General features: G+C 45.5%; 2 protein-coding genes across 2 annotated transcripts in view; one reads left to right on the forward strand and one right to left on the reverse strand.

Moving 5' to 3' along the window:
* Nucleotides 1–26,115, forward strand: part of ANAPC7 (anaphase promoting complex subunit 7) — a 47,460-nt gene extending 21,345 nt beyond the window's left edge. The window contains exons 11-16 of the transcript XR_015767011.1: nt 14,393–14,460; nt 16,675–16,804; nt 16,985–17,215; nt 17,958–18,040; nt 22,300–22,382; nt 22,960–26,115. The gene's annotated coding sequence lies outside the window, so the exon portion shown is untranslated. The remainder of the gene's footprint in view (nt 1–14,392; nt 14,461–16,674; nt 16,805–16,984; nt 17,216–17,957; nt 18,041–22,299; nt 22,383–22,959) is intronic.
* Nucleotides 15,117–26,540, reverse strand: part of ATP2A2 (ATPase sarcoplasmic/endoplasmic reticulum Ca2+ transporting 2) — a 57,274-nt gene continuing 45,850 nt past the window's right edge. The window contains exons 12-20 of the mRNA XM_028116488.2: nt 26,040–26,162; nt 25,721–25,939; nt 24,607–24,942; nt 23,143–23,363; nt 22,524–22,726; nt 21,007–21,092; nt 20,605–20,738; nt 19,871–19,988; nt 15,117–19,781 (exon numbers count right to left, since the gene is read on the reverse strand). Coding sequence (XP_027972289.1) covers nt 19,512–19,781; nt 19,871–19,988; nt 20,605–20,738; nt 21,007–21,092; nt 22,524–22,726; nt 23,143–23,363; nt 24,607–24,942; nt 25,721–25,939; nt 26,040–26,162 — 1,710 coding nt within the window. The 3' untranslated portion in view covers nt 15,117–19,511. The remainder of the gene's footprint in view (nt 19,782–19,870; nt 19,989–20,604; nt 20,739–21,006; nt 21,093–22,523; nt 22,727–23,142; nt 23,364–24,606; nt 24,943–25,720; nt 25,940–26,039; nt 26,163–26,540) is intronic.

A 26,540-nucleotide genomic window follows, 5' to 3' on the forward strand; every position in this document is an offset into this window, starting at 1 on the left:
TGTTTGCATTTTTGATTGGTTAAATTCCCCTGGGGGAGAGAGTCTTTGGCCTGATTGTAGCTGGTTCTGCCCAGTTCTGTCGAGGGCACTAAACAAGTCGGTGTCTGGTTACAGCATTCTGTCATGGGATCAGCAGGGGGTGCATTCCCTGGGCTTGGTGCTGGGAGATTTTACCCTACCCTCTTGTTTCTTAAGATGCCATGCTTTTCACTGTATCCTTAACTTGGAGGTGAAGATGAGGAGAATGGCACAGTTAACCCCAAATACTCACTAAAACAAAATTAGTCAAAGGTGATACAAAATGTGATTTTGATATAAATGGAAAGTTCTGTCCAAAGTGTAAAAACAGTGGAAGTGTGCAGTAGTTTAGGAGCTCAGAACATGGTAACTACAACTTCAAGTGGGCAAAAATGTTATTGTTTGAGTATCTTTCAGTATGAGACACAGAGCCTGGGCAGCCACCATTTGATCAAACAGTGTTTAGAGTCCAGCTAGCAGTTGGGGTCGTTCCCGGTGAGCATGCTGCCGGGGAGAAGACACTGCTCATTGGCCTCGGTGCTTGCTCTGGATGTAGCTTCATGGCCTTCGGCTTCCTCTTAGCAGCTGTTACAAGTCAGTGCGTTGGGAAGGAAGGTGAAACCTCTTTGCCATTTCCCTGGCTTGGGGAAGAAGCCCAGCCACACCCAGCCTACATGTTGCCGCATGCCAGGCTTGTCGCTGTTAACCCTGAGATTCCCATGGGGTCAGGATGTGCCTTGGAGCCCACGCCCTGTGTATTACCTTCTGTCAGCATGTTCCTCCCCTTTCCTGGGCTGGCCCTCAGCCCTGCTGCTGGGATCTGGATCATCCCAGACCCCTCCATCCTGGCAACACCCTGGGCTGGATCCCTCCTACCCCTCCGATCTGCAGCTCCATCATTTCTATCCTGACCATGTTAGGGTCAAAACTGGGTTGGAAGAGGCAACTGAAGCTACATTTTTTAGCGCACCTGATGCAGGATTGAAGACACTCTTGGTCCACATCAAAGAAGGGAGGAGGGTGCTGAAGATCTCACCTGGCATTGCTACTGTCACTTGGTCTCACAAAAAAAAAACCTCATAAGGGCAGGGAGCCCCAGGAAGCAGGAACAGAATCAGGCTGCCCAGCTCTCTGGCTGTCCCAGTGAGCCACCTTCCAGGAGACGAAGCTTCTTGACCAGGGATGGGCTCCCAAATGCCTGTAGTCAACCACGGGTACCCTCTGGTGTCTGGAGTTTCACACACCAATAAGGAAGAGGATGTTTTAACTAATCCTATCCTTTCCCTCCACCAGTTTGGAATCAGTCTAGGTTCTTTAAAAGTCCCTGCTCTCCCACTGTCAGAGCTGCAGGTCAGGGGCTGTTCGCTTCCGTGGCCTGAGCTCCAATAGCTTCAGGACTGAGGATGGAATCAGCCCACAAGGAGTTCAGTATGGTGCCCATTGTGTATCCCATTACCTTTACCAGGGTAAATGCCAGACTGCCAGTCTTTCCCTTAGGAATTGAGGATTGGTGGTATCACTCTGAAGCTTTCTTGTCTTTTTTCTCCTGGAGGTCCCTCAGCTAAACAAGGAGGCAGGGTCCTAAGGAAGGGTGCTCCTTGCCCCCTGTCTTGGGTGTTCACACTGAACCCTTGCTGTATGCCAGGGATCTGGCAGACATGGCCCCTACAGGGTTGATGACAGGAGCTCTCCTTCCCAGCCTTAGTTTGGGAGCCATGCTCCTGCCTCTGAGTTCTTCCTCGGAGAATGAGACCAGCTTTTGCCAAAATCTGTAATTCTCAGATGATGCAGATTACCAGGCACAGCATCAAACCTGAATCCAAATCCAGGGCTCAGGCCCAGGAATCTGCATCTTCAATCACTCCCACCTTGATTTCTTTTTCGGATGCAGGCATTTTGTGGTCCAAATATTGAGAAACCTGGGGGAGGGGACTTGAGGGTCCCAGAAGCTGTAGGCTTGACCTCAGAAGGCCTGTGGGGGCCTCACTGTACAGCTGTCTGACCAGGTTTTTGGAGGCCATGCCCAGACCTGAGACCACAGGCTCTGCCTGCTGCATGGTAACTGTATTCTCCGTTGGCTACAGGCAGTGAGGCCTGACTCAACACGCACCTCACCGTGGCCTCCGGGGACCATGGCCTTGACCAGGCCAGCCAGGAATCACTGGCACTGGGAGGGCACATTGAGGTAAGTGCCTCACTAAGGTTTTCCACTTTTCTCTGGAGCCTCTCCGCCCTGGGGCAGTGGACGGAGGGGAGGGGGTGGTACACCAGCCGCCACTTTCCCTCTTGGGGCACAAAATGGCAGGCTTCTGGTGTCTCGATGCTTCTGAGCTGCTCCGGCTGCGCCACTAGACAGGGCCAAGGTGTATGGGCTTTTTTCCAGATTACTGTGGAAGATGTTGTGTGTTGGCAACACAGAACACGTCACTTATTTCACAAATCACATAGTATCAGCAATACCAGGAACAAGCCAGAAACCACTAAGTCGGTCTCCTTAGCAGCCATTAAAACAGTTTAAAATTAAGAGTACCCTCACACATTGTTGGTGGGAAAGTAAAATGATAGAGCCATTGTGGCCATTGTGGGGAAAACAGTCTGGCAGTTCTTCAAAAGTTTAAACAATTACCATATGATCCAGCAATTCCACTTCTGGGTACATAGCCAAAAGAATTAAAGCAGGATCTTCACCAGATACTTGCACACCCTTGTTCATAGCAACATTCTTCACAACAGTGAAAAGGTGGAAACAACCTAAGTATTATATTGTGGAATGAATGGATTAACAAAAATGCAGTGTGTGTGTGTGTGTGTGTGTGTGTGTGTGTGTATGTACACACACACACACACACAATGGAATACAATTGAGCTTTAAAAAGGAAGAAAGTCCTATCACATGGCACAACATGGATGAACCTTGAGGACATGCTAAGTGTAACAAGCCAGGCACAAAAGAAGAAATACTGTAACGTGATCCCTGGAGAAGCCAAAATTCATAGAGACAGTGGAATGTTGGTTAGAAGTTGGGCAGGGAGCAGGGATAGGGAATTAGTGTTTAACAGGGAAAGGTTTCCATTTAGAATGTTGAAAAGCTTCTGGAGATGGATGGTGGTGATGGTTGCACAACATGAATGTACTTAATGCCACCGAACTGAAAAATGGTTAAGATGGTAAATTTTATTTATATCTATATATAGAGAGTTATATGTATATATGTATGTATGTATGTATATACACACACACATATGTACTATGTATATAGACACTTTTATATGTATATGTATATAACTAAAAACCAGTAAAGAAATGGTCTATAATTCTGTCGTCCAGACAGCCCCATTAACACATGTATTTGTAATTATATATGTGTTATATGAATGTACACATAATTTTAAAAATTCAAAGAAAGGTATAAAATTAAAATCTACCCACTGAATCCCAGTGCCTCTCTACAAAATAAATGTTCTAGTTCTACCTTTAGAAAAATAGTTTTGCGCCTTTACTTAATGATCTGTATATGAAAGTTACACTAAAGTAGTCATGCTGTCACTCTGAGAAATTCCTGCCCGAGGTTGTCTGCGTGCTCTTCCTTGTTTGACAGTTCCACAGAATTCCATTCTGTGGATGGAACAATTTCTGTAATCCTTCTGCTGTTGGTAGACACTTGTTTCCAGTTTTGTATATAATTATTACAGTCTGCACTGTCGTGAACATATTTTGGCATAATCTAAAGACACACGGGTCAAGTTCTTTGCAGTGTAATTTCTGGGTCTCAGACTATGTCCATTTAAGGCTTTGATGGATGCTGTCAGATTGCTCTCCAATAGCTTGTTTCCTGCACTCTCACCAATACCAGTGTCAAGGGTTTTTTTTTTTCTTACCAGTTTTAGATGTGATAAATATTCCATCATTTTTATTTGCTTGAGCTACAATTTGAGTGATCAAGCAAGCCGTTTGCTTATGTTATCACATCTTAACATTATAGCCCTGAGGCATAAAGAGAAAATGGAGCAAGGTCCTCAGCCTTGCTGCATTTAAACCTTGCCAGCCAGACTGTCAAGGACAACATCATCACAACGTAGCTCTCAGCTCTCTCTTTTGTCACTTAAATCTTCCAGCGTCTGTCTATAAACAACCCTCTGGTGACCTCCTTTGTGCTCGCAGCTTTTTCCTTCTTTGGGCAAATTCCCAGGAGGGGGATTTCTAAGTGATAGTGCATAATCTTTTTTGGAATGTTTAAGGGGTCTGGTTGGCTGGTCCTCTCTCTGTTCAGTGAATCTGTAAGCCAAAGCTGGCCCTGTGGCCTCCCCTTCTCCTGTCGATGTGGCCTCTTCTGGCCATCCCAGTCTATTTATTGGCTTCAGGTTAGGGGTGAACCAGGCGCTCCCTAATCTCTGAAACTTTCCCTTCTCTCAGTGGAGTTGAGAGCTTGTGGTGGACTCTGGTGATGTCTGCCAAGGCATCTGCCTTTGCTTTCTTGGGCCTTTGGGATTTGGGGCCCCTTCCCCCATGGAACAACCCTTCCTGGCTCTAGGTTGGGGAATGTTTTCTAGATTGAGATCAGATCTTGCTTGCTCTATCTAGGGCTGAAGAAGACTATGCTTGATAAGGTTTATGGCTACTTGTGTTCTGAGTACCTATCTTCTTTCAATGGTTTCAATTCCTTCCATTGAAGGAATCCCACTCACTCCAGTAGGAGAGCTGAGCCTCTCAAGGGGAGGGCCTCTCCATCACTAGCTGGAAGCCAAAGGTCCATGGCCTGTCACTAGCTGTGTGGTCACAGGTAACTCTCAGGCTCTCTGTGCCTCCATTTACCTTTGGAAGAGAACTCAAAGAGTCTGGTTCCATCTCCCTGTTGTTGGGGTGGGGGCGCTTTGTGGCAGGGATGTCAGCGCTCAAGGCTTGGGTGGAGCATGTGGGAGGGGAGCAGCCTCCCAGGGCTAAACTGGGGATCAGTGACCTACAGGCTGTACCCCTTTCGGCACTGGATCAACAGATTTGCCCTGAGCCCCTCTCAGTGATAGATTTAGTTTTGCATGCTCTGTAGCCCACAGTTCATCTTCCATCCATGACCTCAGCCTACTTGGCCCACTGGCCCATCTCTCTTCTCAGTCCCTTGGGGCAGTGGGGATTTTTTGGTCCAGGAATTGAGTGGGAGTGGCAGCAAGCAGCCATCTGTCCTGAGAGAGGCCTGTGCCCTCCAGCCTGGGTGCTGCCCAGACTGAAGCCTCATCTTGGACTGGCTGAAACAAGCTGACCCCCAACATCCCACAGGCCCAGGCTGCTTCCCACTCCTGTGCTGTTGCTTTGCTGAGCCTGGTGGTATATGACAGGAAGGAACAGAGATGACCCCTATGCACAGCCCCCATCTGTAGCTTTTTTTGGAATGATGAGCATAAACTCAAGCCAGGCATGCATTGACCAAGAAGACAGCTTCCCTCAGCTTAGGGGAATCCAAGGGGAGCTACCTTGGAGGTCAGGGCCATGTAGAGGCCCTTAAGGAGGTCCAGGAGAGCAGCCTCCTATATAAAATAATTCTGCCAGTGCATCAGGGCCCACAGCTTGCCCCGGGACCAAATATTTCTTTTCTTTTTTAATAAAAACATAAATTTGTGAAGTATAGCACACATACAGAAGTGTTTGAAAACATGTAGTGGTTAAAGAACCACAGAACACACGTGTACACTCCACCCAGGACAAGAAATAGAATGCTTCACAATCCCAGAAGCACCCCCCCACCCCGCTGTGTATTTAGACCTGATCACAACCCTTTCCCTTCCTCCTTTCACGCTCCCCTTACCAGAGGCAACCACTCTTCTCAATTTTGTTTTTATACTTCCTTTATTTTCTGGCCCTGGAAGGTCTTGTGAACCTTGAGCAAGTGATGAGCTAATTTTTCTCACCTGTACAAAAACAATACCGTTACTTAGCTGTAGTTTTACCATATCAACACATTTATTTGCTTGTTCTTGAACTTAATGTAAGTGGAGTCGTGTCTGTTTTTCCATGGTATCTTTTGCTTAATGTTATTTTTAAAATTGATCCATGTTAATGCTGCTATAACTCATTCATGTTTTAATTGACATTTTTAAGATTTTATTTGAGAGAGTGAGAGCATGAGTGGGAGTCGGGGGGTAGAGGGAAAGGGAAAGAGGACCCCAAGCCAACTCCTCGCTGAGTACGACGGAGCCCCACCAGGGCTTAATCTCACAACCCTGAGATCATGACCTGATCCAAAACCAAGAGTTGGATGCCCAACTGACTGAGCCACCCTGGTACCCTAATTAATAGACATTTTTAGAACATTTTTAGATTTACAGAAAAATTGAGTGCTAGTACATAGAGTTTCCAATTACCTTGCACAATCTCCTTATATCAATACGGTACATTGATTATAATTCATGAACCAAGATTGATACATTATTATTTTTGAAGATTTTATTAGCAAGAGAGTGAGAGAGAGAGCATGAGTGTGTGTGGGGGGGAGGTGGGGCAGAGGAAGAGGGAGAAGCCGACTCTCCACTGAACACGGAGCCCAGCTCTGGGCTCAATCCCAGGACCCGGGATGATGACCTGAGCTGAAGGCAGATGCTTAACTGACTGAGCCACCCAGTCGCCCTGATACATTATTGTTAATAAAAGCCCATAGTTGATTTACACTTTCTTAGTTTTTACCTGATGTCCTTTTTCTGTTTCACGATCCTATCCAGGATAGTGCATCACTTGTAGTTATGTCTCCTTAGGCTCCTCTTGGCTGATAGTAATGTATAATATTCTAGTGTATAATGCATGGTTATGACACACCTTACTAGTTCTCCCATTGATGGACATTTCAGTTCCTCATCTTTTGTTTCAAACAGTGTTGCTATATATACTTTCGTATGTGTCTTTTAGTGCTCATAAGCACACATTTCTGATTTCTGTAGGGTTATACCCAGAGGCAGAATTGGTGGGTACAGAGTATAGACATGTTCAGTTTTACCAGTTATTGTCAAACTGTTTTCCAAGGAAGTTTTATACGTTTGCAGGTACAACTGCAGTCCTCTGGGGCACCTGCGTGGCTCAGTGGGTCAAGTGTCTACCTTCGGCTCAGGTCATGATCTCAGGGTCCTCATGTTGGGCTCCCTGCTCAGTAGGGAGTCTGCTTCTCCCTCTCCCTCTGATCCTCCTTCCTGCTTGGGCTCACTCTGTCTCAAATAAATAAAATCTTAAAAAAAAAAAAAAGACGTCTGCAGCCCCTTGTCCCACTTCCTCACTAGCATTTGATGTTATCAATCCTTAACTTTTTGCAACAGAGTAGGTGTGAGATGATACAATGATTTTAATTTATATTTTTCTGTTTTATGACAAGATAGCACATCATTTCATATGTTTAGGAACTATTTGTGTTTCCTCTTCTATAAAATCCCCCCCCCCAACTTTTCTATTGGGTCATTTATTTTTCTCTTTTTAATTCACAGAAGTTCTTTATATATTCTAGATATAATTCAGAATGGGAGTGGCACAATCTTCCAGTTTATGGCTTGCTTTTTCATTCTCTTTATAGTATCTTTTGATTAACACAGGGTCTTAATTTTAATGTAAATTATGAATTTTTCTTTATAGTTGTATTTTCTTTTTTTTTTAAGATTTATTTACTTATTTTAGAGAGAGAGAGCACGAGTAGGGAGAGGCGCAGTAGGGGAGGCAGAGAGCAAATCTCCAGCAGACTCCATGCTGAGCGTGGAGCCTGAGGTGGGGCTCGATCTCACGACCCTGAGATCATGACCTGAGCTGAAACCGAGAGTCAGGTGCTTAACTGACTGAGACACTCAGGCGCCCTATAGTTGTATTTTCTTACTTTTATTTATTTTTTTTAAAGATTTTATTTATTTATTTGAGAGAGGGAGAATGAGAGATAGAGAGCACGAGAGGGAAGAGGGTCAGAGGGAGAAGCAGACCCCCTGCCGAGCAGGGAGCCCGATGTGGGACTCGATCCCGGGACTCCAGGATCATGACCTGAGCCGAAGGCAGTCGCTTAACCAACTGAGCCACCCAGGTGCCCCTGTATTTTCTTACTTTTAAAAAATCTGTAGCTCAGGGTCAAAAATCTGTTCTCCCATTTGTATGGTGTAAGGTAGGGATCCTTTTTTCTTTTAAACATTTTTATTTATTTATTTGTCGAGAGAGCACAAGCAGGGGGAGCGGCAGGCAGAGGGAGAAGGAGGCTCCCCGCTGAATAGGGAGCCCAATGTGGGGCTCCACCCCAGGACCCCGGGGTCATGACCCGAGCCAAAGGCAGATGCTTAACCGACTCAGCCACCCAGGCGGGTAGGGATCCATTTTTCTTGATTTTTTTTCATTTATGTTTAAACATGCGTAACCACCAATTATTGCAAAACTGCTTCTCTCACCAACCTATGAAGCCACCTGTGTCCCAAGTCAGGTGTTCCCAGATAAGCGCATCTGTCTGCACATACCCTTCCGTACTGTCAGTCCGTTTTCTGTCCTAGCACCTACACCATGGTGTCTTAATTACTACCACTTTATAAAAATTGTCAGTATTTGGAAAAGCAAGACCCCCAAAGTTATCCTTAGCAGTACTTTGGGTATTTTTAGCTGTCTTTCCATAAAATTGTTAGTATCAGAGGGTCAAATATATTTTTTAAGTTAGATTCATAATTTTCAAAAGGGCATATGGTAAAATTTCCTCAGTCTGCCTTTCTTCTTCCAGTTCCCTCCTCTAGAAGTGACTGTAGTTAATAGTTTTCTGCGTATTTTTCTAGAACTAATATGAAGTTGCCCGAGTCTATGTGTGCATACCACCCCACTTCTTGCAGCTGCAGAGTTCATCAGCAGACTTTATTTAAAAAGCAAACTCTTAATTTTCTTTTCTTTTTTTAAGATTTTGTTTGTTTATTTGACAGAAAACACAAGTAGGTGGAGCGGCAGAGGGAGAGGGAGATGCAGGCTCCCCGCTGAGCAGGGAGCCTGATGCGGGGCTCGATCTCAGGACCCTGGAGATCATGACCTGAGCTGAAGGCAGACACTTAGCTGAGCCACCCAGGCACCCCCAGACTCTTAATTTTCAATGAAGATGGTTTCTTAGCAGTTCCTGATTTATAAATATCAAAGAGATATAAATGTTAAGCTTTATGTATCCTTAATCCTAAATCAAGTCATTTTGAGTAGTTTCCGAAATTACAAAATATACTTTATAATTTCTACTAATTTTTAAAAAGATTTTTATTTATTTGACAGAGAGAGACACAGCAAGAGAGGGAACACAAGCAGGGGGAGTGGGAGAGGGAGAAGCAGGCTTCCCGCTGAGCAGGGAGCCCCACGAGGGGCTCGATCCCAGGACCCTGGGATCATGACCTGAACCGAAGGCAGACGCCTAACGACTGAGCCACCCAGGTGCCCCATAATTTCTACTAATTTTGATGGAAAAGTGATCAATTTTGCTTCCCCAACAGTTTGTAGCAGACTGCTGGACATGTTTGTGTCTGCCTGCTGCAGGGAATCACGTTAGAGGCTTGGATTGTGTTTCAAAACAGGAACATCTGGGTCATGCTGAAATCTCTCAGAGAGAGTGCAACAGGGATAACAAATTTAGTATATTCTCAGAGTGTTGTTGTTAATTATACTTGGGGTTGCATGTCAGCTTCTATTATCCTTTCTATTCTTTCATTGTTTCCTTCTGTTGCTTTGTTGGTGTGGTCTGTCTTCTGCTCCCGGAGGAATAGCAACATGCTGTATCTGCATCTGCAGCAGCCCGTATCTTACTGTGCTCCTGGCTGCTAGAGGCCGCAGGCCACTTAAAGCAGTGACCTCTGTGCCCATCTGGAATGTCCCTTAGTGTGAGTCTGTTGGCGAAGAACTCTCCATTCTTGTTTGTCTGAAAATACCTTTACTTTACCTTGATTCTTTAAATACTGTGTTTTTTCCAGGTTTAGAATTCTAGGTTGCCAGTCATTTCTTTTTTCTTTCTTTCTTTTTTTTTAAGATTTTATTTATTTATTTGACAGAGAGAGACACAGCGAGAGAGGGAACACAAGCAGGGGGAGTGGGAGAGGGAGAAGCAGGCTTCCCGCGGAGCAGGGAGCCCGATGCGGGGCTCGATCCCAGGACCCTGGGACCATGACCTGAGCCGAAGGCAGATGCTTAACAACTGAGCCACCCAGGCGCCCCCCGCCCCAGTTTTTAATTTTGGTGATTTGCTTTTCATCTCTAGGATTCTGTTTGATTTTCCTATCTGCTCTTTATGTTCACTTATCATTTCCTGTCTCCTGCAGATTTTCAAGTAGGTTTATTGTTCTTTATTTTGTATTTATTTTTTTTAAAGATTTTATTTATTTATTCGAGCGAGAGGATGAACGGTGGGGACAGGCAGAGGGAGAGAGAGCAGCAACCTGCTGAGCAGGGAGCCCGATGTGGGGCTCGATCCCAGGACCCTGGGATCATGACCCGAGCCGAAGGCAGACGCTTAACAACTGAGCCACCTGGGCACCCTGTTTATTTTTCTTTAAACAAAGTAAGCCAGGGGTGTTTTTTGATCAATATCTAATACTTCTAATATGTGAAGTCTAGATGGACCTATAATGTTTACTTCTGCTGCATCTCACTCATAGTGCCTTGTTTTCTTGTGTACTTGGTTAGCTTTTACCATCGCTGCTTTGTAAAATAATTGTGTAGATCTCCTCAGACATAAAATGAAGGTGTCTTCCTCTAGGGAGGATTGACATTTATTTCTGCCTGGGACTTAGGAGTACTGCCCGTGACTTTAAATTCATGCCTTGAGGCTTCATAGACCACCCCTAGGATACAGTTTGGGCTGCACATCCTCGAGAGCCAGTGTTTACACTCCCTCCGGGGTGGGTGTATTTTCCTGGTTCTGCTCTGCACCATGGCAATGCAGCCTACAGCCGTTTGAGTTGTTGGTAAGGAGGGCAGCTTTATTTCTGGTTTGCCTTTATCCTGAGGTGTTAGCCCTTTGGGGTCACAGCTTAATGTCCTATGAGACTTCTCACTTTTGGTGGGCCCTGGATTTTTGATTTTGCCTTTTTCACCCTGTGAGCTCCCAAAACCCCTGCTCGCGTTTTCACAGCTTGGCTTATTTGGAGAGGTAGATGCCACAGGGGGAAAAGTGACCTTGGAGATTCTGATGCTCTCTCCTTGCTGCTTCTTAGAATTTGGCCTGGAAGTTCTGTACTGTCTTGTGGTTCTTTGATGCTTCTATGCAGATTAAAAAAATGTATTTATCCCAGCATTTTAAAATAAACTTTTTATTTTAGTATATTTATAGACATATGGAAAAATGAGCACATGGCACAGAAGGTTCCTATATACCCCGTTTCCAACTTTCCCTATTTTAACATTTCACAATAATATAGTACATTCGTCACAGTACTTATATATTATTATAAACCAGTATTTATGTTATTAACTAAAGTTCATAGTTCATTCAGACTTCTTTAGTTTTTGCCTCTCTCTGTTCCAGGATCCCATCCAGGATCCCATATTACATTTTGTGGTCATGTGTCCTTAGGCTCCTCTTGGCTGTGATAGTGTGTCAGATCTTCCTTGTTTTTGATGACCTCAGCAGTTTTAAGGCGTACCGGCCGGGTATTTTGCAGATTGTCTTTGGAATTTGTCAGACATTTTCTCTTTGATTAGACTGAGGTTATGTGTTGTGGGGAGGAAGACCACAGGTAAGATGCCACTCTCGTCTCTTCGTCTCAGGGTACATGCCCTCAGAATGACCTCAGTTGGCTGAGGTAGCGTCTGCAGGTGTCTCTGCTGTGGGTCACTTTCCCCAGCCACGCTGACATGTCCTCTAGGGGAGGAGGCCGCTGGGCACCGCTGAGACTTACCCACGGGAGTTATGGTTCACCTCCATGAGGGCAGAATTATCTACAGAAATTATCTGGATTTCTTCTGCGTGGAAGATTTCTAGTCTCTCCTGTTTATGTCAGGATAGACTCGTGGGTATTTATTTCATACTTCGGATTATAATCCAGTACGCCATGATTTTGTTGCTGAAATTGTTTCAGTTTTGGCCATTCAGAGCCTGATTTTCAGTTGGCTCCTCTGACCCTTCGACATACCCCATCGTTGATCATTGGTTTTTTGTTTGTTTGGTACTTCTGCACTTCCTGACACTAGTGATCTTCAGGCACGTGTTGTACATTTTCTGCCCTTGCCCTAGACCCTGCCATTTCTATAAGGAGATTTGATCTCTTTCACTGGAGAACCGTGTGAGAAACCTGGGCCTACTAAGTACGCTCATGGCTGCTGCAGTGTCCTTGCTTCTTGGTCCCCCCAGTTGACGGTGCGGGGAAGTACATGGTGTATGTGCTCTGTATGTACTGTGCTCACACACCATACACACTAGGTACACATACCATGTGTGTAGGTGTGTGTTAGGTGTACATACACCTAACTAGAAATTTTTTTTTTTTTAATTTTATTTGTCAGAGCAAGAGCAGGAACACAAGCAGGGGGAGTGGGAGAGGGAGAAGCAGGCTTCCCGCTGAGCAGGGAGCCTGACGTGGGGCTCGATCCCAGGACCCTGGGATCATGATCTGAGCAGAAGGCAGACGCTTAACGACAGAGCCACCCAGGCGCCCTGAAATATTTCTATATAGCATCACCTCTATCAGTATTAAATGAAATATTAACTTGTGCTGGCATCTCCAACTGTAATTCACTACATGAATCATTCTAGCCTTCTCCCCTTGCTTATCTGTAACCTCCCACTCCAACAGTGAGAACAGTGGCTCCCAACATCCGCCATGTTATCAGTCTTATCAGTTACTCTCAGCAACCATCATTACTGGAAACTGTTAACTTCCTCCTGTTTTTAAAAAATGAATGGTAGAGTATCAGACAAGACTGTTCTGCACCTGAATGTTTCACTGGCAGACATCATCGACTGCGCATCATTCCTTGCTGGTTCACACAGATCTACCTTGTGTTTTTTGAAGCCTGCGTAATATTCCATGGTATTAATGCTCTTAGTTTATTCAACATCTTGCCTGTCGATAGGCATCTGGGCTATTTCCAGTTTTTGGCTACATCATCCTACAGCACGATTATGTTGCTTCTGTGAACATGTGGGAGGATTTCACTAAAGTGAAGTGCTTGATCAAGGGGTGTGGATGTTTAAAAACCTGAGTGATTTGTCACGTTGCCCTCCAAAGGCTGGGCCAGTTGATAGGCTCACCATCAGCATGAATATGGTTTTCTGATGCCACTGCAAGGGAGAGAGAAATATCCGTCAAGCCTTCGATTTCTGCCAATCATGTGAAAGGAATTCGCTTTTTGTCAAAGGCACAGCAAATCTATTTTTTCCTAACTCAAGAGAGGGGTATTTTGTTCCAAATGTTTACCTTTTTACGTAGTCAATTTATTCCTTTTCTCCTGGGATTTTGTGTCCTGCTTGGAAAGGCTTGTCTGTCATCTTCCATGTTCTCTCCTAATACTTTTATGGTGTTCTTAAAAAAGCCCCAAGCATGCAAACAGGCCTAACAACACCCACACATGTAACACTGAAGTGCCTTTTTTTTTTTTTTTGAACTTTGTATACACCACACCTGGTTTCCACTGTGCAGGGAGATTTCTGTCGTTATTTACATTTCCAATTTACTCATTTTCATTGCTGCCGAGTGATCTAAATCTGTCTCAAAGGCCACGTACCTGTTTCCCTGCTTCTTTTTGGTCACTTCGGTTGTTCCGATGCTTTTATAAGCATGCTGGTGTGACTCTGCCAGCACACGTGAGGGGTTCTCTAAGGTGGTGCAGGCGTGGGCCTGCTGGGCTGTATGGTGAGGGCATGCAGAAACCTAGAGGTACTTACTTGTTCTGCCGCGTAGCGCAGAGGGTGGTTCTCCACTTCCTTGGTGTCACACGGCCCATTTGTCAGCTGATGGGCACAAACGCTCTCAGATCTGGCTGGTGGGGCTGTACATCTTTAATTTATAAGCCATTCACATTTTCGTCTGGGTCACTTAGCCATTTTCCTTTTGGGGTATAGTTTCATTTTTCAAATTTTCTGATGCATTTGCAGTTGATTGGGCATAAGGGGGATACAACTGTGTTTTTCAAGATGACCAACAACATAGCGAATACCCCCTTTCACCTACTAAGCTGAGATACCACCTTTCTCACACCGTGCATTTAACTGGAGCTTTATGTGGGAGGGTTTGCTGCACTTGCTATTCTTTTTCTTTTGTTCATGTTTGACTAAAATGTCTGCTGGTAGTTTCATTTATCGTTAATAAATAAATTACCTATTACCTCAAGATGTCCATTCCCCCTGAATTATTAAAACTTTCCTAAGAACAAGATATTACCATCGATCTAATAAAGGCTCTTGGGGCTTTCTGTTCCCTCGCAGGCATCGCCCCACCGGTTGCTGGAGGGCGGGGACTGTCGACAGTGAAGAGCGCTGGGCACTAGCGAACGGTGAGTGGGATTCTGGTCGTGTCAATACTTTTGGCTCATTTTTCAGTGGGCTATTAAGTGGGAATTATGGAGACTGCTTTTTCTTTACATCAAGAATGGATGTTAGTTGATCAGATTTTTATCAAATATTTCCTCCATCTCTGTAGTTGCTAGGACTTGTGTTTTTTGTCATTAGGTTTATAGAATCATCTATCCTTGCCTGTTTTTTTTTAATGACAAAAGAATCATCTTCAGTAATTTGGAAAAGAGAGAAATGCCCCACACCAAACCCAGGCCTGATAGATAAGCACTAAATAACCATCAAATGGAGGAATTCTGTTATCTACAACAGCCGCTCCAGTTCACTTTTATCTATTCACAGTAGGAGTGCAGAATCTTACATTTTCCATCTGAACAGTATGAGAAGCATCTCTCCATCGGTACAACCTCCAAGCTGCTGACAACTTTTAAAATCTGATTCTCTCTGAAAACCCAATGACAAGCCACTCAGCTCTCCCCACTTGAGTCGTGTGACACACGAGCAGACCTTGTCCCCAGAAAGTCTAAGACCTTCCCCCCACCAGAAGGTAAAAACACTTCGGAGTGCGGGGCTGGAGGCGCTCAGTGCCCACCACCCACCCCTCCCGCCGGAGAACAGTCAGCACCACACTGTGAACTTATCGTAGAATAGATTTATTTACCTGAAACCATGTCTGTGCAATGCTTCTTGTTACCAGCACAGAGATAGACAACTGATCTCTATTTACAGTCTAAAGTCAAACATGCGTTGTGATAATTAAAGTTTAGCATTTTATTAAGATAAATGCATCACAATATTCGTATTGCACCAACATCTGTCTACTGCTTCTGATTTCATTAAATAAGTTACATTTAATACAGTGCAAAATAGCTGTTTGCACACTCAAAAAAATAACAAGTTATGAACTGGAGGCCTACATTCTAACCTTTCAACACCTGTAGTGTTTTCAATAGATTTATAAATAAGCAAACTGTACAGGGCCAATTAAAAAGTAGCATGTTTAAATGACACCATAGCGAAATCTGGCTACTTGCAACTGAAGGCATGCATTACAATTGAATATGGTACATTTATATAAGCTATGACATTTTGCACAGAGAAACACGGAGACTTGGCTGATGGCTTCTAAGTTCTTAGATAAGGTTTCAGAACCTCATTTTTCTTGCAGCAAAGAAACCAAAGTTCTCTGGAGAGGCTTTCTGATTCATTAAGCTAAATTGTACATTTGTAATTATTATTTTGATTTAAAAGCTAAACCCCGTTGGTAATACACGTTTCCTCCACATAACACACAATGAGTTGGGGACTTTTTTTTCTACTTTTCTTTTTCCCCCAACATCAATCATGCAGAGGGCTGGCAGATGTGTTGCTAAAAACGCACATGCACGCAACCGAACACCCTTATATTTCTGCAAAATGGTTTAGGAAGCGGTTACTCCAGTATTGCTGAAAAGGAAAGAGAGAGGAAATCAGCTTTAGGAAATATGGGAAATGTTAGAATAACTATTTAAGATTAATAGTGACAAGGAATAGTGAGAAGGAATATTCAGTTTGACCTTTTAAGATTTCAAGACCAGCATTTCTAATTAACTGTCCCCAAGGCACTGCCTGCATAGGGTAGCAGCTAGCAGCACTGGCTTGGCAACACGGGCCCTTCCTGTCCCCCTGGCTCACAGAACCCCACCAGGCAGACGTGTAATCGCTTCCGATGTAACGGAAGGGAGACGGGCAAGAGGAGGGAAGTTCCTGTTAGCAGTGCGGGTGGTAAGGAAGGTGCAGCAGAGAGGAGCAGTGTGGCCCAGTGCGAAGCCTCGGGCTCCTCCCTTCCCCTCCCTCCCCAGGGGCCTAGCCCTGCCTGGTCCTAGCAGGGGAGCTGCGGTCCTCACCCCCTTCTTTGAAGCAGGCAGGCTGGGGATTACCATCACTGTTAGCTGCGCGGTGGTGGCTTTGACAAAACTGGTGGTGACATTAAAAGGGCTACCTTAGCCCATGGGCACTGCAGACACTGAGCTAGTGCTTGTGGTCTCCTATTTCTGAGGTCTGCCACCTCCAGGACATTCAGGGGGCCAAGGCCCGGTCTGAGGGTGGCAGGGTAGCAGCTGCTTGGGGGGGGGGGCGCAGGGGCTGGCGCTGGCCTTGCTTGTTTGGGAGCTCACGTAGCTCGCTCTGTACCACGTGCCACCCGTGCTGTGCAGATGAAGAGTGAGCCGCTGGAGTGGGATCCCAGCTGGGGGACGTGTGAGATCGCCATCTTCCAGGCAAAGCCCTATCAAAGCAGCTGTGCAAGGCCTACCTGCCCGTCGGTGAGGACACGAACAAGTTTTGGTGAGTCTGAACACGACACCGCCCTGTCTAGTCCTGATGGCGGCAAAAGCAGAGGCCGCCTGTGCCTTCCTGCAGGTGCTGGGTGAGGCTAGGTCTGGGCACTGTCCCGCCAGTGCAGGAGGCCTGAGGCCAGGGATGTGCCCCCAGCAGTACAGGGGCTCATGTGGGCCTGTTTCTCAGGAGCAGAGCCTGGAGCAGAGCTGACAAGGGGATGCTCCCAGCGGCCCGGGCTGAGGGAAGGGGGTGCCTAAACCACCTCCATGGGCCGAGACAGGCCTGAAGCTGGGAAACCACAAGACAAGAGCCGGCCCAGGCCCAGTTGGGGCTGTGCACATCTCTGACAGCAGCAAACCCCATTCAGCTTCTTTTGTAAAGGCCACTACAAGGAACCAGATCAGGAAAAGTTGACTGGTAAGTCTGGTTTCCACTGAACAGCACACCAGCAAGCTCAGACATCCTGTCTTGGTTTGCAGCCAAGGTGCACTCCTTGCATTTGACCACTCACCCTGCTTCTTTTTACACCAAAATCGGCAAAACCTACCCTCCTCCCCCCTATATTCTCTGCCAAACAAACCAACCTCCCTGCCTCAGAGACCTCGATGAGTCAGGCCGGGACTTCCATCCCCTTATACTCAGACCTGGGAAGTTGGCAGCACCTTGCCCTGCTTAGTATCCATTAACTTTTCCCCCAACACTGAGCCTTTATAGCACATCTTGGGGCCGGCCCCAGTAGCTTCACAAGAACAATCAGGGCCTCACAGGGAAGGAGCTGCTGCCTAGGCCTCCTTCACCCTGGCTCATGACCGGTTGGCTGGTTGCTAGCAGAGCCATGCCCTACTAACTGTGCTTTCTCATACTCTGGAGACAGAGAAGACAAGTCTCAGCTGCAAAGGATATGACCCAGAAGGTGAAAAAAGGTGGCCACCTATTTGAGACAAACCTATGGATATATGAATTCACTGCTCAATTATGTGCTTTCACTAGGTTTTTACTTGTTAACAAACATGGTAGGAAGGCTCGGGGAGGAGTCCTTGCAGCTAGTAAACACCAGAGAACCATGAGTTTTTGAGACGCCTCGTCTCGGCATTAACAAAGGCAGCATTCCCTCAGCCTGTCAGTCGGACCCAAGCAAAACGAGTTTCTCTCCCACCAGGCCCTCCTCAACATCTGGCTGAGCCACTGTCCAAGGCCATGCATGGAGTCTGCAGGCATCTAACCCACCCCACGTGTGCACAGGTACCAGGCATCGTACGCTTGCTGCTCTTGGAGACACACAGCACAGCAGTACATGACATGGGATGTTTTCGTTAGTGTCACAGCTAGCTCGCTCGGTGGCAGTCACCTTTAGGCTAAAGCATCAGGATTCCAGGGAATACTCACGTTAGTTGATGGATGTTGGAAGGCATTGGAGGAAAACACCATAGTTAGGACAGTTAATGACTTACACACGGTTGGTAAGACTGATCTCGAACATGCGCAAACATTTATCATAGTAACCATGGTGTTGGTTAGTGCCACATTCAAATAAAAATAGTTCTATACATATGTTCATTTGGTCGTGTGCTATTTACAGATTTTTACAAAAACACATACACACACACACACCCCCACAAACACACATACAATCCCCCTTATATTCTCTACACCAGGCTAAAAGAGGCCAGCAGAAACTTGCAAAAAGGTATCATGGGTGACAACAGGTGCCTATGTATTAATTCCTACAGCTACCTTTGCAGCAGAACACAATCCTCCTTCCCCTCGAGCACAATAAAACTCAAGTTCTGAGCTAAGAACTTACTTAAGAGAAAATTGGACACATCTGTTTGATAGTTCAAGCTAAGCCATTTAAAAGTTAAAAACAAGACAGTTATTTTTCTGTCCATTTAAAATGTTTTATTTTCCTTTTTAAACTAGATTGTGAAGTGCCACTGAAATAGGCAATGTTGGCAAAACAATGTCTGTTACAATAAAATACATTAGACATTTAAATAAATAACCTTAAAAACTATGTGGGGGGACATGAACCCAGTCGATTGAATCTGGAACAATGTTTTCTGCACAAGCGAGAACAGGCATACCTCTTGTTAAGACTGATGTAAACAGAACCATCGGAACCCTACAGGAGAAGCAGCCGAGCAGGGCCAGGAGTGGGGGTGGGAGTGAACGGGGGCCGGGGGGGTGAGGGGAGTGGCAAACCAAAAAATACTGACTGAGGTAGCAGTACTCTGCTCAGTGCAGAAAAATTGGCTTATGAATAAAAATTAGACTGTGATCTCAGATTAAATCCAGATGATCATGCAAAAGACACAATACATGCTATTTAGTTTTAGAAAAAAAACCACACACATTCATTTCCTAAAATCTGCTGCCAATTAATTTGCTGACAATGTCTGCTGGCTCAACTATTTTTTTTATACAAGGATGAGTTATTAAACAGAACACTGTACATGCTTTTTCATCTACAAAAAAATATTTGCATAAAATAGTGTTAGTTCTCTGTACATGTCAATGGACACTTTAATTATGTGTATAAAAAAGGAAAATCTTGCCCCACTGGAGTCAGAAAAGCAAAACAAAATCTAGAGTATGAAATCTCCTTCACCAGCCAATATGTTCATGTGAAAATTCAGCAGAAATAGACAGTTGCTTTAAACAATAAAAAAATTAATTGATTAAGTTAAACATCTTCTTTATGTAAAACTGTCAGTCAAGACCAAAACATATCACTAAAGTTAGTGTCTGTGCTATAGACCCAGATCACCAGGGGCATTATGAGCAGCACAAACGGCCAGGAAATCCCATCGGTGCATGCCGAGAACGAGCAGGATTTGGTGGCAGGCTGCACACACTCTTTACCAGGTTCCAGGTAGTTGCGGGCCACAAACTTGAGTGTCTCGTCCATTAGAATCACAGGCAAGGAGATTTTCAGCACCATCAGCCACTGGGTCAAATTCAGCGGTGTGATCTGGAAAATAAGCTGAAATACAAAGAAGCTCTGTCAAGTTCCCAGACTTGCAGGACAGGCAGCGAGTCCCCAGCCTCGGTCCTGGTCCCCCCAGCGCTTACTGGCAAAGGTTCCACGTAGAGGATGAGGAAGTGAAGCGACATGGACAGGCAGATGGAGCCCACGAGCCAGATGTTCTCCCAAGGGGGCATCCTCAGCAGGGACTGGTTTTCAGACAAGCTGCAGAACAACGAGAGGTACATGAAATGTGCCCACCTGAAAGGCAAAGGCCCTTGTAACGAGTGACCAAGACCATTCAGAACTATGTTTCAGTAAGGCAGTGGCCTACCTGGCATTGCCCACTGACCTAATTCTACTTAGTAAAGTTTCTATTGTGGCAAAGTTAAAGGAAGAATGTTCAGATGTAGGACAAACTTCCAATTTTAAATCTAGGCTTCAGCACAGCAGACTCCATTTCAATGGACTCAAAGCTGCTCTCAGTTGCCCTTGACACTGATGCTATTTTGAAATTTCCATTTTTGTCACTGGCTTAATTGGATGATACCATTTGTTTCACTGCTAAAGGGCAAGAGTGCCTTCCCTGTGGGCAATGGCATACAGGGGCACCAGAGGCCCTATTTTTGGCCCCTGCTGTCTCATAAGGAACATGTGGTTAAGCACTCCCACTACTTCCCGGAGGTGATGACGACTGAAGCTTTTAAAACCGGTGCTGCTTGTTCTCCTTTCTTTCTGGGAGGGAGGAGCTTTCCTGCAAACCTCCAACAACCACGACACCCAGTTCCCCGGTGTGCTGGCTGGCGGAGCTCTTGCCCCAGCTTGTCAAGGACTCACTGACCTGTTGAGGGCGTTACACATCTCTATGGTTACTAGAACAGAAAGCGCCATTGTCATCGGGTATGGGGACTCAAAGATTGCACAATCCACTCCTTCAAAGTCCGGGTTGTCATCTTTACACTGTAGGAAGTGGCTCTGCAACAAATGCCCAATCAAGTTCTTCATCAGCCAAGTACATTTCCAAGGTCCATGTCCCCGTTCCACAGGAAGCCCAGGACACAGACCCACACAAGATCTCCCCCCCATCTCCCAGAGAAGCCCTGGTCCTTCAGAATCCTCTTAGAGGCCACTGCTAATTATTTGAGTGTTAAGATTATTTGGTAGCCACCCAAACCACAAAACGCTCAAGGACAACCTTTTAATGCTTTGCCTCTGAGGCAGAAGAGAAAAGGCAGATACATACCAGCTGGTAGAAGGACACTCTTGGCCCTCCGTCGGCAGCAATGAACCACCACGCAGCAGCACCCACGGTAGCAGCGCCAACGTAACCTGGGAAGAGACACAGGCGGGGTTTGCAGCCCACAGCTTTCACTGCAGGTCCTGCCTCGCGGGCCAGTGTCCAGCAGAGAGGAGACAGGGTAGGACGATGGTACAGGAGGGCCTGTGCTGCCGCTAGCAAGCGCTCCCTCCCACCGGCCAAAGCAGCTAGACGGGCGCTTTCTGTAAGGAGAGGGGTGTGTGCAGTACAGAAAAACTAGGCAACTTGTCTTCCAGAGTATGGGAGGAAGAGCACCTACTGGAATTGGCTGGACTTTTACGCTAGCCAAGCCCCTCGAACTGGAGGCTAATGTTTTACAGCTGCAGGTACGTGTCCTCCACATAGCGCCTCACTGTGCAGCAGGGCCAGATCACACCCCCAGGACTTTTAGGAAAACTGATGCTCCCAGTTGGACACTTACTTGCTCCGAAGGCCTGGCAGAACCGTTGTGTGGAAATGCCGCCAGAGCGGTTAGTGCAGAACGCAAGCGACACGGCAAAGCCCAAAGCCGATTCTGGGACCACCTCTCCCGCCCCCCCTGCCCCCAACCAAATAGTTCTGAATTGAGCAAGATTATTACAAAGCAATAGGGTCCTGGAGAACACAGGGACAGCACAAAGACGGTCCCAGTGCGGCAGCATCTACCAGAAGATACAAGCACACACTCCCTCGAAGTCAGCAATCACTAGGGGACAGGAGACAGCTGGTGGACAGGGACGGGGCAGCCACACACGTACTGACGTGGCGATTCCCAACAAATAGGGCGAAATGCAGGGTTTAGCACATGTGTGTATTGCGCACCAACACTTTGGAAAAATATATGCACAGGATAGATCTATTTGCTAGAGTATTTCTGGAAGGCACAAGAGAAATTCAGTATCGGAGGGGAACTGACTGGCTGAGAACTTTCTCACTTTATGGCACTGTGTGCTTCTGGAGTTTTAAATCATGTGAACATACTAAAAAAAGCAAACAAAAAAACCACCTTCCTACTGAACCCCAGGGCAGTTATTTTAACTCTCTGGCCTCACTTTCCTAAGCCCTAAAGTGAGGACAAGACCTGACAGCCGGGCGGGAGCAGGAGGGCCACAGTGGTTCCCACGCACTGCAGATGAATGCACAGCTCCTGCCTCTACTTTAGGGGGAGGGGGGCTTAGTTTCATAGCTTGGTGATGGAAGGCCTGACCCTTACTCACCCCTGTATCCTTTTGCCCTTAGGTTAAATCTGAAAACCTCATTCACAAAGGCCCAAGGAATGACAGGGATAACTAAAACAAGGGACCAACTTTCCTGTAAACTGGGTATGTAGTTATTAACTCCATCTTTTGTTACCCTAATACAGGGATAGAAAAGAAAAAATGTGCTTTTAAAGAATGAATTTACAAAAATGTTGGCTCATGAATGTTTTGTTTCAAAGTCAACGATATAAAAACTATACTCACAGCCAATGGCCAGATAACGGAAAAAGAGCCATCCGCTGATCAGGGGTTCCTTCGGGTTCCGGGGTGGTTTATTCATGATGTCCAGATCGGGAGGGTTGAACCCCAGGGCAGTGGCGGGCAGGCCGTCTGTCACCAGATTGACCCAGAGCAGCTGGACAGGAATTAAAGCCTCAGGAAATCCAAGGGCTGCTGTCAGGAAGATACTGTTTCCACCCGAAGAAAGAGAAAGTTCCCAAATTATTTTGGCCACTACTTACACAGCATCAGCACCCTCTCCTCCTCCATAAAAATCCATGGACAGTAACAATGACTGCTCGAAGTAACTTTTTGTCCACCATAAAACATTTGTTATACATAATTTTGAGTTAAAGTACAATATTAGAAGGCCAAGAATTTTATGTTACTTTATGTAGTTAAACTCATTTCTATGTTCAAGGGCATGCTTTACACACGAGGGCAGCTGCAGGACAGCCCTCCCAAGGGCCAGAACAACCTCTACCTTCCTCCTTATGCACGAAGACCAAAGCTGCTGCCATATGAACCACAAATCTGGAAAACTGGTCATCCTAAGCCCTGATTTTAGACAAAGGGCTACAAGTGATCTTTCTCAGGGACCCACCAGACAACTTCCCCCACATTCGACGAGATGAGGTAGCGGATAAACTGCTTCATATTGTTGTAGATGGCCCGCCCCTCCTCCACTGCAGCCACGATGGTGGAGAAGTTGTCGTCGGCCAGAACCATCTCAGACGCCGTTTTAGCCACTGCCGTGCCAGAGCCCATGGCAATGCCGATCTCAGATTTCTTCAGGGCAGGAGCATCATTCACGCCATCCCCAGTCTGAAAGGGAATGTGAGGGCCGGTTTATGCACACCTGCCACCACCTCACACACGCACCCCCGACAAAGGCTCAGCCATCCTGAAGCAAGGGAACGAATGCAGCCATGGCCCTCTGGGCACAGACACAGAGAATTTTCATTTTTACAAGGTGGCATCACAAAACACACTTCACCTGGGAAACGTAAAATTGCCCAATGAGCCAAAGAGACTTCAGAGGGAAGTGGAACAAAGAGGACTTCAAAATTCATCTGTATTATTATGTTTTACAAACAAAACAAAAAACCACCCACATGACAGTTAAGATGCAGCACTTGTACCCACACAGAGGAAGCTCAAGTAGAACAGGTGCAGACGGCAAAAAGATGGAAACCGTAACATGCCATTTACGAAGGTCACAAACATGCAAAAAGACCAGATATCGTCTACAGATACAAAGCTATCATTCCCATGGGTGTTTTTTAAACTTTTACTGAACACCTAACATTGAATTCAGAACAGTGGCTCCCTCTGGGAAAGGAGGAGAGGAAGGGAGTTATACCTGTAATATCTGCTTTCACATAACACCTTTGTTTCTTAAAGTTTTCAAGATAAGCAAGAGAAAGCAAATATGGCACAATGTGAATGTGTCTGGGTGAAGATTCACACTAGGGGAAGAATCCTGGAAATGCCTCGCACATGGGCAGCTCTTAATGCTTGACCAGTACATCTAATTTCAGGTAGGGTTAGAGAACACAAAGGAGTTAACCGAATCAATTTTTAGAAACTTGAGATAGATAGAAACATGTACGCTTTTGGGGCACCTCGGTGGCTCAGTCAGTTAAGCGTCTGCCTTCTGCTCAGGTTATGATCCCAGGGTTCTGGGATCGAGTCCAGCATCAGGCTTCCTATTCAGTGGGGAGTCTGCTTCTCCCTCTCCCTCTGCCCCTCCCTCTGGCTCATTCTCTCTCTCTCAAATAAATAAAATCTGAAAACACAAAGAAACATGTACACTTTAACCAAGATAAAGACTAGATGTCACCAAATATTTCCCCACAAGTGATTCAGAAGGCATACTTCTACTTCTTAAACTACTCTAGAATCTTCCCTGCAGGTCATACCAACTACGGGTCAACAGAACCCTACAGAAACAGCCCTGATTGTAACAAAAATCACAATATTCTAAATCTAGGAGCTGTTACTAAAAATTTAACAGTCAAAATTACAACCTGCTCTGTCTGCATAGTGTGAGTCCAAAGGTACTCACCATAGCTGTTATCTCATCAAAAGACTGAAGAAATTCTACAATTTTTGACTTGTGGGAAGGTTCAACTCGAGCGAAACATCGGGCGTTCAAACAGGCATCTCTCTGGGCTGAAGGACTGAGCTCATCAAACTCCCGACCCGTAAAAGCTTTCGACGTCACATCCTCGTCCTGCCCGAAGATGCCAATGCGCCGACAGATGGCCACAGCAGTGCCCTTGTTGTCCCCAGTGATCATGATAACCCGGATGCCTGCCTGCCGGCACAGCTTCACAGAGGAGGCCACTTCAATTCTCGGAGGGTCCAGCATGCCCACGCAGCCAACGAAAGTCAGATTGGTCTACAGCAAAAGAATCACCTTAGTTCAAACACAGGAAATTCTAATTTCTCCCGTGGTATAGAACAAGGGCCAGTTATACATTAAGAGCAAAAGTCTCTGCATTTTCCTATAATAAATTCTGTAACTGTGACTCTTACCTAAGATTAATATTCATTGAGATACAAATCCAACAAGGAATAGTATTAATTCCAATTAACTGGAAAGGATGAAAAATAGTACTACGTTCTTGTAACCGAATCATCTTTAACTTTCATGATAATCCTTTGAAATGAGGAGAAAAACATACCAAAGAATAAGAGCATTTTGATACTGGCCACTCTAGGGGCCCATAGTACCCAAGTTATTCCTTATTCCTTTCAGGCAGTGCTTCAGGAAGTCACATACCTGGTAAGAAAGAATTCTATGAGCAGACAAGTGAAAGGAAATCTCTCAACTTGGATATTTTGACCTTTAATAACTCATGAATGTTTTAAAAACACTCCCAATTGTTAAAACATCTTAATTTATAGAGGAGTTGCAAAATAGGCTTTACAAGTTTATTTAGCTTAAGTCTTAATTATTCTATCTTGAAAGTAAAAGACTTGTATTAAACTGTTAACTACATAGGTTGGAAGCTGCAAGCTAAATTGGAACGGTGATGCATCTGGCCTGCAGAAAAACAAATAACCACACCCCTTTCTTGGCAAAAGCAAGACTCATTTGACCTTTTACTGAAGGAGTACTGTTTGAACACAATGAATGTGCAGGGTGTGGGGGAAGAAACTTTTCATTAGCTAACCTCATATTTAATAAAGTTGGCAGAGTCCTCAAGGTTCATTTCTTCTCTTCTTAGTGGGTTGTCATGAGTGGCCAGAGCCAGGCACCGCAGTGTGTCGCTGCCACTACCCCATTCCCGAATGACAGACATGACCTTCTGTTTGACTCCCGGGGTCATAGGAACTTTAGTACTTCCAACTCGAATGTGGGTGCACCTGTCAATGACACCTTCAGGAGCACCCTGGAAATGTTACAGATTTAGGTCAACAATTTTATTTACTGGGCTCACCCAGGATGCTAATCCTGGAAAGAACATCTCAATTGCAATCTGCCGTACTTGCCTTCACAAACATTTTGCTCATCGATGTCCGGCTTGGTTTGTTTGGTGTACAATAAACTGACATCGATTTTCTATCACGTGAAAACTCCAGAGTAAATTCCTTCTTCATCAATTGCTTAATGACCTACAGGAGAACATACATGGGATGTTACTGGATGACAATTCTGTTTATTTTTCACTTGTTCAACAAATATTCACTCAGCACCTATTATGTGACAGGCACTGGGGGTTTAGCAATGGACAATGAACAATACAAGTAAGTTCTCCCCCTCATGAAGCTTAAACTTGCCCTCTGGTTTGGGAAACACACTGGAATGTAAACATAAAGTGCTATGGAGAAAAAAACTAAGTAAGGCAGGGAAGGGGGATGGAAAATTTGTGTATGTTCAGATCGCAACTTTACATAAAATGGCCAGAAGGCACCATCTGAGTAAAAACGTGAAGGATGTGTGAGCCAGGAGTGCAGAATGCAGGCTGGCATGACCCGGCATGTTCAAGGGGA

Source organism: Eumetopias jubatus, unplaced genomic scaffold (assembly GCF_037043125.1).
Source record: "Eumetopias jubatus isolate StellerSeaLion01/CBP00866 unplaced genomic scaffold, mEumJub1_p1.0 scaffold_16, whole genome shotgun sequence".
NCBI classification, from domain to species: domain Eukaryota; kingdom Metazoa; phylum Chordata; class Mammalia; order Carnivora; family Otariidae; genus Eumetopias; species Eumetopias jubatus.